The 12,394-nt window shown below is 37.9% G+C and overlaps 1 protein-coding gene across 13 annotated transcripts in view; it reads left to right on the top strand.

The window, feature by feature from the left end:
* bbx (BBX high mobility group box domain containing) overlaps nt 1–12,394 on the top strand; it is a 139,177-nt gene that overhangs the window by 100,422 nt on the left and 26,361 nt on the right. For all 13 annotated transcript variants that reach the window (XM_073045285.1, XM_073045283.1, XM_073045281.1 and 10 more), the window contains 4 exons: nt 2,465–2,635; nt 5,635–5,871; nt 9,236–9,434; nt 10,941–11,008. In XM_073045285.1, the coding sequence (XP_072901386.1) occupies nt 2,465–2,635; nt 5,635–5,871; nt 9,236–9,434; nt 10,941–11,008 (675 nt within the window). The remainder of the gene's footprint in view (nt 1–2,464; nt 2,636–5,634; nt 5,872–9,235; nt 9,435–10,940; nt 11,009–12,394) is intronic.

Raw genomic sequence — 12,394 nt, forward strand, 5'->3', positions numbered from 1 at the left:
AAGAGGTCTACAATAAATATAGACAGCATGGAGTAAATGAGGTGCTCGAAGAATATAAAGAATGTAAAAAGAATCTTAAAGAAATTAGAAAAGCTAAAAGAAGATATGAAGTTGCTTTGGCAAGTAAGGTGAAAATAAATCCAAAGGGTTTCTACAGTTATATTAATAGCAAAAGGACAGTGAGGGATAAAATTGGTCCCTTAGAGAATCAGAGTGGACAGCTATGTGTGGAACTGAAAGAGATGGGGGAAATTTTGAACAATTTCTTCAGTATTCACTAAGGAGAAGGATATTGAATTGTGTAAGGTAAGGGAAACAAGTAGGGAAGTTATGGAAACTATGTTGATTAAAGAAGAGGAAGTCTTGGTGCTTTTAAGGAATATAAATTTAGATAAGTCTCCAGGTCCTGACAGGATATTCCCTAGGACCTTGAGGGAAGTTAGTTTAGAAATAGCAGGGGCTCTGACAGAAATATTTCAAATGTCATTAGAAAGGAGGATTGGCATATCGCTCATGTTGTTCCATTGTTTAAAAAGAGTTCTAAGAGTAAACCTAGCAATTATAGACCTGTAAGTTTGATGTCAGTGGTGGGTAAATTAATGGAAAGTATTCTTAGAGATGGCATATATAATTATCTGGATAGACAGGGTCTGATTAGGAACAGCCAACATGGATTTGTGCGAGGAAGGTCACATTTGACAAATCTTATTGAATTTTTTGAAGAGGTTACTAGGAAAGTTGACGAGGGTAAAGCAGTAGATGTTGTCTATATGGACTTCAGTAAGGCCTTTGACAACGTTCCACATGGGAGGTTAGTTAGGAAGGTTCAATCGTTAGGTATTAATATTGAAGTAGTAAAATGGATTCAACAGTGGCTGGACGGGAGATGCCAGAGAGTAGTGGTGGATAACAGTTTGTCAGGTTGGAGGCCAGTGACTAGTGGTGTGCCTCAGGGATCTGTACTGGGTCCAATGTTGTCTGTCATATACATTAATGATCTGGATGATGGGGTGGTAAACTGGATTAGTAAGTATGCAGATGATGCTAAAATAGGTAGCGTTGTGGATAATGACGTAGGTTTTCAAAGCTTGCAGAGAGATTTAGGTGGGCTGAAAGATGGCAGATGGAGTTTAATGCTGATAAGTGTGAGGTGCTACATTTTGGTAGGACTAATCAAAATAGGACATATGTGGTAAATGGTAGGGCATTGAAGAATGCAGTAGAAGAGAGTGATCTAGGAATAATGGCGCATAGTTCCCTGAAGGTGGAATCTCATGTGGATAGGGTGGTGAAGAAAGCTTTTGGTATGTTGGCCTTTATAAATAAGAGCATTGAGTATAAGAGTTGGGATGTAATGTTGAAATTGTACAAGGCATTGGTGAGGCCAAATTTGGAGTATTGTGTACAGTCCTGGTCACCAAATTATAGGAAAGATGTCAACAAAATAGAGAGAGTACAGGGAAGATTTACTAGAATGTTACCTGTGTTTCAGCACCAAAGTTACAGGGAAAGGTTGAACAAGTTAGGTCTTTATTCTTTGGAGTGTAGAAGGTTGAGGGGGGACGATAGAGGTATTTAAAATTATGAGGGGGATAGATAGAGTTGACGTGGATAGGCTTTTTCCATTGAGAGTAGGGGAGATTCAAACAAGAGGACATGAGTTGAGAGTTTAGGGGCAAAAGTTTAGGGGTAACATAATGGTAGCTGTGTGGAATGAGCTTCCAGTAGAAGTGGTAAAGGCAGGTTCGATATTGTCATTTAAAGCAAAATTAGATAGGTATGTGGACAGGAAAGGAATGGAGGGTTATGGGGTGAGTGCAGGTCGGTGGGTCTAGGTGAGAGTAAGTGTTCAGCGCGGACCAGAAGGGCCGAGATGGCCTGTTTCCGTGCTGTAATTGTTATATGACCATGATTTTTGTGGCTCATCAATTAACTAGGACCTGTTCAAGTGTTTCTGTTTTTCAATGATGTTGTATGAGGGACTGGCAAATGAGAAAACCTGTATTTCATTAACTTTGCCTTCATTACCATTACTGGTTATTGATATTCTCTGTAAACTTTAGTTCAAAAATTCACAAGCTCGAGAATAAGAAACAGCTATGGACATGAAACAGTACAAATTCCTTTTAAGCCATTCTGACGGTGTACAATGACTTACCATTCAGAGATGCCTTCCCCTTTAAGAACCTCTGCAGCAAGCCTGCCAGTGCTGAGAATGTTGCTCCTTTATGCTTGTTACCGGCTGACAATTGTACACTAGAGGGTGCTGTTACCCTTCCAGATCCCTGAACCACAATATGAATCCCTGTAACAATGAGGTGTGTCACAGTTCCTTATATTTGTATCATTTGAAGATTAGTATCCATGCCTGAGGTTAGGTGTATTGCAATATGCCTCTACCGTTCTCATGCACCATGACGTCCCAAGTTGCTAATCATGTGCTGTTTCTATTTATGTTGTGCAGCACAGCACCATGAAAGCTAGCAGCAGAAACAAAGACCACTCAGCAGATGGCGATGGGACTGGAAAGAGACCAAAACGGAAGTGTCTTCAGTGGCATCCGTTGCTTGCCAAAAAGATGCTGGACTTCTCTGAGGAGGAGGAGGAGGATGAGGAAGACGAAGATATTGATAAGGTAGAAATAGGAGTTTGTATTATAGACTTAGAGCTATTTTTAAACTTGGGATCTGATTGGTCTATGCCTGCCTGTGTTGATATTCCAATACAAGTGTTAAATGTTTGCCATCACACCATATTCCATAAAAAGGGAGCCTCCAGTGACTTAAACATCAACATATTTGTTTATATGCCTTGTCCCGCCTGATCTTTTAACACTGCTGACATTTATCTGCTAAATTCTCTACTTTGCCTGCTTTTCGTAATTTTATTCGCTGGATCCATTTGTATCCATCCCAATTTCAGCTGCTTGGATTACTTCTGGAGTGTTTGCCAGATTTTGTTCTTTCCCTCTTTCAGTTTGTCATTGGCAGGCTTCTATTTGGTATTTTCACGTTTGGATGTGGTCAGTGAAATGAACCACCCAACTACACTCCACCGTTGGTAATGGGCTGGATCACGCTGATGCCAGCTCACCATTCAGAATTTCAACCTTGGGTCTCCACCCAAACTTGCACCAGTCAGTCCAAAGGGCTGACTCTGCTAAACTTCCTGAGGCATTTCAAGGTTTCAGCAACAATGGAACCCTTGGCTATTTACTGGTGACTCTCCACTCCTGGAATATCCAGACTTTGACAGGAGGCATCGCTGGGTGAAACTTTGTCTTCTGTCAGACTTTGTAACGCCTTTTTTTATTTAACAGTTTTTGAATGTCTAATATCAAAGTGTCATAAAGTATTAAAAAGTATTAAAATTGCGCATTCCTTGAGACAGTATAATATTTACAAATCAATTAAAAATAATAAGTCCCCATTTTCCAAGCTTAAGAAGCTCCATTGAAACATATAGAATCTCTGACCCTATACCACATCTGACTACATAGGAATCAAATGGTACATTCTCTTAGTTATTGTTGGGAACCACAACTGATGTAGGCTTGACTGAATTAACTCCATGTGGAACCCAGCAAAGGACTGAAGCAACAGATGCAACAGTATCTGTGACTCAGGAAGTTTTTCTACGTCAAAATTTTGTTCCTTTCAGCAATATTAGTCTTGGCGAGCACTCACTTGCTGCTTTTGATACATGTATAGGTGTAGTTACTAAAAGTAACAATAACTTATTAAATCACCTCTTGAATATTTGCATCAGATTTTTCTCAGCCTTCGCTGTGTTTTTGGAAGGACTCCCAGTTTTTCCTGTATGTGCTCATAATTAATATCTTTCAACTGTGCTTTCACATTCTGTCCCGCTCTTTGGCTCTGCCATTCTTAATAAAATAGACGTGCTAGTGTTGTTTCTAGTGTGAGGAGGCCAGACTGTAGAATTATGAGTAATAATATAAATCTTTGTATCAGTGGGGTATGCCACAGTTGTTCATTTAAAGTTTAGTATCCAGCCCTGGGATTACAGGATGTTTCCATGTTGTTTTGAGTTTTGTAGAAATCATTCTGATTTTTTAAACACTGAAATCCTTCTAACTTCTGTTTGCCATGTTAGTGACTTGGCTTTCATGGGGGAGGAGCAGGGAGAAAAAGGCTTTACATTCAATGGTAAGGTGGCATCTTTGAGACAATAAGTATCTAAATGCCTTGCTATAATGCTTTTTATAATCATTTCTAATGTTTTCCCCATGACAGGTGATAGAATGTAGTTTTCTGGTTTCTTTGTCCCTTTTTGAGTAAAAGAATTACTTTTGGCTATTTCAAAGTCCATTATAACCTTTCTGAAATCTAGGCAATTTTTGAAATTTATGCAAGCACCTCAACTAGCAACTTCTTTTAAGACCCAAGGAAAGCATCAACCAGGACCAAAAGACTTGCCAGGTCATTGCTCCAGCTGTTTGCATTAGTATCACTATCATGGTTATTATAATTATCCTGAGTCTTTCCTTTTGTTTTAATTCCTGTTTACTGCAATTTTTTAGAATATTAGTGTATCCACAGTGGTGAAATCCAATGCAAAATTCCTGCTTCAATTATCTAGCTACACAACCTACAGGGAATCTTTTCTGCTTAAAATATTGGTTGAGACTCTTCATATTTCTGGCTTATTTTTCCATTATCTCTAGTCATATCTCAACTCTGATTTACTTTTTTGTTCTCCAAACCAAGTGACTGCTTGTGATATCTTAAACCCAACAAAAAGTGATCATCTGTTCCAGTTGTTCTGCAGGATAGATTCTGAGGAATGCTTTATGCTTTCTACTTTCTGGCTTTTCTAACTTGTGAGAATATTATTCTATTGCTGTGGCTCATAATTGTTCAGCTCAGAACAAAACAGGATTTAAAAGTATTATATGTAATACTTGTGTTCGAGTACATTACATCAAATGACATGAAATATTGTATGACCCTATCTCATGGCCGTTACTGAAGAGATGAGGTGCCACTGGCCTTCTGATATGGAGACTGAAGCAGAGACCTAATGGACATAGGTTGTAGACAAATATCAGAATTGTACTATACATGCATACTTTGACAATAATTTGAACCTTTTTTGTATTATACAAACACAGCTGATTTGGAGAAACATTCACATAGTCAGTACTTGCCTCTTTCATTTTAGAAGATTGACTTTATCATAGGAGAGCAGGCTCAGTAAAATTATTCAACTATATTAATATAGCAAAATATTATTATTCAATTGACAATCAAAATGCAGTGATATTTCATTTTATACTGCAAAGTGAACACCATAATTGACATTCAGTTTTAAACTACCAGCACCTGTGTGATGTGCGATTGACATCACTTGTGTGTGTACTTGTAGTGAGAAGAGAATAATTTTGGGAATAATTAAATTAATTATTGGATGTAAATAGAAAGAAATATTCATATTTACTGTTAATTTTGTGAGAACATTCAGGATTACTCTTTAATTTGAGATCTTTTTATTAATTTGGAAAACTGAAAATCTCTGTAAATCTGTTTTTGGTATGAAAGTGAAGATGCTTTGCAGCAAAGGTTATTTAAATTTTATTGTATTATATTCTGAGTTACATTATGCTTTCTGCAGGATGCTTTGAGCACAGAGGGACTTGAACATGAGGCAGATGAGACAGATGATGACTCCTCTGAACAGCGAGCTCGCAGGCCAATGAATGCATTTCTTCTGTTCTGCAAACGGCATCGCTCTTTGGTTCGGCAACAACATCCTCGTCTAGACAACCGTGGTGCTACAAAAATTCTGGCAGACTGGTGGTCTGTCTTAGATCCAAAGGAAAAGCAGAAATACACTGACCTTGCTAAAGAGGTGAGCAATACAACATTGAAACCTGTATACTATGATCGCAATTCAGTGCATAAGGCTTTTGTGGCATTTAAGTGGCAAGGTAAACAGTATTCAAATTACTAACCGTACAGGAAAAGGTGTGTGCATTTTAATTGCATTAGTTTCTTCAGTCATAGAAAATTGGTGAGAGAGACCAAGAAATTCAATAGGGAATTGTTAGAAATGGCTTTATCCATGCGGATCACACTACCACAGTAAATAGTTGAGATGAATAGTATGAATACATACAAGTGGAGGCTGGACAATTGTGAGAGAGGAATGTTTGGGAGTTTATGCCGATTGATTTAGGTGAGGAAAAAAATTAGTAATGGCTCAAAAGTACAGGCAAATAATTAGGATTAACTTATCTAACTTCTGAATTCAGTGTCTTCATTTGACACAGTGAAATGTAAGAACATTTCCCTAATTGCAATAATCAATAAAATGGTTAACTCTTGTTCCATTCTTCAATTTTCCTCCTAAGCATAACACTGACTCCACTACACCCTTTCCTCATTATATGCATCTTCAGACAATACGGATTCACAGTTATGTGTCGAACCTATTTCTACCAACTTCTCCTTATATGTGTCCAAAACTCACAGTTATGCGAGGCTGTTGGGATGAGAAGCACTGCTTTCCCGCCCATACAAGTTTCGTGTGCATGCCTCACTGTCTCACTCCCGCCAGTCTCGCATTGGTTTTGGCAGCGTGTGGATGTGCGACCTTGCACTCTTAAACTTTTGTTGTTATTACCTACGGTGCACTGATTCTGTGCTTGAAATATTTAACTGTGCCTCCTAAGCATCCTATGTCAAGTCCTGGGCCATCAGCCAAGCGGCAGAGAACAGCTTTAACACTTGAAAAAAGTTGGAAATTATAAATAGGGCCATGTCAGGTGAAGGTAACACAGCTCTGGGATGCTATCTCGGCCTGGGGATCAGAAACATAAAGAAAAATGCTAAGAAAATAAAAAGTGCAGTGATTGATTCATCACAAGTGTCTTCAAAGATTGTTACCAAAGTGCGTAACCCGATTATGATAAAAATGGAGAAAATGTTGAGTTTGTACATTGAGCATGAAACAAAGGGGAAAAGCAACACTCAGTTCCGATCATCTTCATGTGAAAGCTTTGGAAATTTATGGTCGCCTTTGTTCAGAGGCTAGTGAGGAAGTGTCAAGTGATATTGTTAGCTTTAATGCAGGTAGGAGATGGTTTTCTAAGTTTGTTAATCGTCACAGGCTTCACAACTTAGCGGCGAGTGCTGAGCGAGCTAGTGCTGACCACAAAGCTGCTGAACGCTTCCCTTTGCAGTTGCAGGCTAAGTTAGCTGAGTTAGGCATCACACCAAAGCAGGTGTTTAATGCAGACGAGACTGGGCTTTTTTGGAAGCGTATGCCGAAATGCACTTACATAAGTAAGGATGAAAAGACTGCGTTAACTTTCTAAGATTTATTACGTTGAATATTACCTTAAATTGATGAAATATAATACAAATGTTGCCTTGTGGTACTACTTTTGTGTCGCATTGGTGTGAGAATGTGAATAAATTACAGACAAAACATATTTAGGAAGCTCTCCAGAACGCATCCCTATCTTCTTCATTTAAATAATTATTCACATTATACGTTTCCATACTATGCGTCAACTGCAAGGAACATATCTCCCACATATAATGAAGATAAGGTGTAGTTATTTTGCCCATGTGATCATTGGTACTTGATCTTGAGCAATGAATGAGGTTAGACTGTTGGCTCAGAATGATTACAATTAGTGATTTTCTTTTTAATTTTTAATGCTTCCAATCAATTTGGAAGCTGTCACTGATTAGATAAGTTATTTCAAAACTTGATAATAATATACTGATTTATTTATATGTTAACAAGTAAACTGTATTATAATAGGTTACCTGTTATATCCTTTAACTTTGCTTTGGTAGTATAGGACATATAGAAAGCATAGTATTTTTTCTGGGCCTTATTACAAATGACCTAAATGTTCAAGAGTGGCAAGTTCACTCAACTTATTGTAAATTTCTTAAGACAGACTACACGCAATTATGTTGTTACAACCTGGCTAAGGAACATAGGAATCAGGATTCAAGCTTGTCAACATAGTGTATTCTTAAGCGTGCACTTAATTCCTCTAGAGTTTATGCTAAATTGTTGCAAGTACACTCAAAATTATGTTTACTGATATGAAAACTGAGTGTTTGAATTTTTCATCAAGTCAGACTACATTTGACAACATGATCATAAGACATAGGAGCAGAATTAGGCCATTTGGTCTATCAAATCTGCTCCGCTATTCCATCATGGCTGATTTATTATCTCTCTCAGCCCAGTTATCTTGCCTTCTCCCTGTAACCTTTGACCCCCTTGCTAATCAAAAACCTATCAATCTCTGCTTTAAATATGCCCATTGAGTTGCTCTCCACAACCATCTGTGGCAATGAATTCACAGATCCACTGCCCCCGGCTTAAAAAAAACTCCACATCCCTGTTCTCAATGTATGTCCTTGTATTCTGAGGTTGTGCCCTCTGATCTTAGACTCACCCAATTATAAGAAACATGCTCTCCACATCCACTCTATATAGACCTTTCAATATTTTATGTGTTTCAATGTTACCCCCTCATTCTCCAACAAATACAGGCCCAAAAGCGTCAAATGGTCTTCACATTCATTCCTCGGATCATTTTCTGGACCCTCTCCAATGCCAACACAACCATCCTTAGTAAGAGGCCAAAACTCACTCGCAATGCTCCCAAATGTGGCCTTATAAAGCATCAGCATTACATCTTTGCTTTTATATTCTAGCCCTCTCAAAATGAATGCCAACATTGCATTTGCCTTCCTTACCACTGACTTAACCTGCAAGTTGCCCTTCAGGAAATTCAATATGAGGACTCCCAAATCTCTTTGTACCTCGGATTTTTGAATTATGTCCCAGTTTAAGAAATTGTCTACACCTTTATTCCTATTACCAAAGTGCATGACCATAGACTTCCCTACGCTGTATTGGATCTGAAATTATATGCTCATTCTCCTAATCTGAGTGCTGGAGACTCTCTACTTCCTCAACACTACCTGCCCCTCCACCTTTCTTTGTCTCAATCACTAAATTGGCCACAAAACTGTCATTTCTATCATCCATAGAAAATTACTTTCGGGTCATCAGCCTTTTCATTTGTATGTTTTTGAAATCTGTGTTTAAATTCTATCATAATACTTATTTGGGAGTATTTTCTGTTCTTTGGATGAACAGTTGTGACAATAAGCTGGTAGTGGGTTTAATAAGGTATTGGATTGTTCTTAACAATGATCCTCCCTTTGCTTTTTCTCAGTATAAGGATGCTTTTCTAAAGGCCAACCCTGGTTACAAATGGTGTCCAACAACAAACAAGCCACTGAAGAGTCCATCACCTACTGTCACAACAAGGAAGAAGCTTTGGACATTTCCAACAGAACCAACAAAGGACTTTCCCATCATCAAAAGGGTGGTAAAGACTGAGGAAATGCCACAAATCAACTTTGCTATGGCAGGTAGATAATTTCATGAATAGTTCAAAGGTATTTATCATTATTTTAGAGCTTAACAAGTAGGAAATCTCTGTTTTGACTATTTAGAGTTCTCTCCTATCTGGTAGTTGCTGGTCTTCCCTACAGTGTGTCCTGCTCCTTGATTAGAGCCCATATTTTAGAGCATCCCATTTCCAAATATGACACAGTGTTGACTTGTACCTCATTCAATGTTCCCATGTTTATACCAACTTAACCCGATCACAGTATTGACAAAGGCCCCCACAGAGATGTAGAATTGGCAACTGCAGCTCACAGATTCAAAGGAAACCTATTCAGAGAGTACAAATAAGCAGAAATGCATTTCAACCAAGAAGCTTGTTCCACCAGATTTAAACACAATCTGAATTCCTCACCTTTTTTAATGAACAATCCAGATTGCAGTATTTACCACAGATGGAAAGTTACTTTAAAATCACTATATCTCAAATCGTGAAACTCCCTTATTATCTGTGGCCAAAACCATAAAACTGTCAGAATTCCATCTGACTCAAAATTGGCTCCAGCAATCTTTTAAGGAATTTAGCGTAATTTGTATCCATTTTTATCTAACACATTCTGGATTTCTTTAAATATCATTAGATTTCTTTGTTCCTATTGAAACATTCCTATACATTTTACAAGGTGTGAATGGGAAATAACTAGCAATTTTTGGAGAATATTCTTTATCAAACTAAAAGTCAGATTAGTGTCATGAACATAATGTTGAAGTCGGTTGTAAACAAAGGGTGGAGAAGGAATTCAGATGTTTGCTTTGGAACCTGGACCAGAATTCTGTTGTGCAGCCCTGCAGAATAGAACTTTATGTGAAAACTAGTAGGCTAATTTCAGTCAGCAACTCAAACACTTGCGTGCACAGTGGGAGAAAGTGATAAAGTTTTTTTCTCTGTGCATGTGACGAGCTTAAGGAACTGTTATTTCATACATAAGGAAGGACCTTAATCAGAAGGTGAAGATCTACTCCAGTCTAGCTCAGAGATGTAACTAGTCATTTTTGTTATCTTTTTGTGTCAAGAGGGTATGAAACCACCAAGATGTTGATCTTAGATCAGATGTGACAACTTGTTGAATTTATGAATGTTACTAAGCAGAGGAAAATAAACTAACAAGGATTTCCTTAGTATCTATCGGCATTATTTCTTCTGCTACTGTATAGTGTCTACACTGAATGTTTCTATTTGTTCTTTGAAACAATTTTAACAAAATGATAGGATGAAAATGTGTATAGTTCAGGATCCACACCTTCAGTTCACTTGCCCACTGAGCAGTCAGGAAAATACTTAATCAAAGTAGTATATTGCAACAATACAACAATAATAGTTTTGTTTACTAGATGGCAGAATGGAGATGAACTCGTAGCTGCCAATTGAGAAACATTTTATTGTCTTAAGTTGTAGTTATTTGTGATAGATGGTGTCATAGGATTATTTTGGGAATGAATAACACATACATGTATCTCATTACTGATAGATCCCACTCAAATGGGAGGACTCAGCATGCTGCTCTTAGCAGGAGAACATGCCTTAACAGCCAAGGAGGTAAGTTGATAGGATGGACTGGCTTCGGAACTTGAGCTAGTTTAGTAAGGTTGCTTTATTTAAAAGTACATTGTCACTGTATTCCTCGCTTTGTTTTGCTTTATACCCCACAACTTAAAAACTAGGAAAAGAAGTAAAGTTAGGAAAGTTTGTCTTGTAGAAACAAAAGTATAGGTTTTATTACAGGTTAACTTAATGGGCAAATTTTCATCTTAATAAATTGACCATTGTCATTTCTTGCAAATTGTACAGTAGTTTATGATGGCCATCTCCATTCCTGATTCCCGTTGTACACCCATTATATTGAAATCACAAACTAATTGCCATTTTACATAACACAAGATACTGCTCTTCTCTGAGGAAAGAGCATATTTCCCTTTAAGAAACACACACTCTGTTCTTTTTACTTACTGCCTATTCCACCACATATGAGGCCTGCAGTATTTTCTGTCTTGCTATAGGTAACATCTATTTTCACAGATTAGAAACATTCATCAGTATTTTATGCATGTAACTTTCAAAAGTTTTATAACTGCGAAGATCTTGTGGATTTTTTCAAGTTTAATTGACAATTTAAATATCCCAATATCTGAGATTTGTGGTCATCCACACATCCACAAATTTGATCGCCCTCATAAGAAAGGCAATCAGTGGCCACTTTATTAGTTACACCAGTACAGCTGCTCGTCAATGCAAATATCTAACTACCAGTCATGTGGGGGGAAATTCAGTGCATGAAATTATGGTCAGACCAAACATCAGAATGGGAAAGAAACTACCTAACTGACCAAGTGATCTAAGTGACCATGAAACGAATGTTGGTGCCCAGCGGGATGGTTTGACTATCTCAGAAACTGCTGATCTCTTGGGATTTTCATGCACAACAGTCTCTGGAGTTTACAGAGAATGGTGCGACAAACAAAAATATCCAGTGAGCCCCAGCTCTGTGAGCAAAAATGCCTTGTTAATGAGAGAGGTCAGAGGAGAATGGCCAGACTGGTTTAAGCTGACAAGAAAGCGACAGTAACTCGAATAACAGCACATTACAACAGTTTGCAGATAACACAACATGTCAAACCTTGAAGTGGATGGGCAACAGCATAAGAGTGGGTTCCAGATCTGTATCTAATAAAATGGCCAGTGGGTGTACTTTCCACCAAAGACAACCAACTCAATGTTCATTGATTCAGGCAAGATTGTAGGTTCCAATATGGAAGGGTCTTTCTACCGTAAATTTACCACATTGTGTCAGTGGTCTTCGATTGCAATAGTCATTTTCTGTTGTACAAACAGTTATTTCTTCAGGTAAAGCTTTTTCACATGGGCATCAGGCATTCCTCACCATCTTAAGTTAGATATATTTCTCCCTACCTTTGAGTTGTATTA

The sequence above is a fragment of the Hemitrygon akajei genome, chromosome 5 (genome assembly GCF_048418815.1).
Source record: "Hemitrygon akajei chromosome 5, sHemAka1.3, whole genome shotgun sequence".
In the NCBI taxonomy this organism is placed as follows: domain Eukaryota; kingdom Metazoa; phylum Chordata; class Chondrichthyes; order Myliobatiformes; family Dasyatidae; genus Hemitrygon; species Hemitrygon akajei.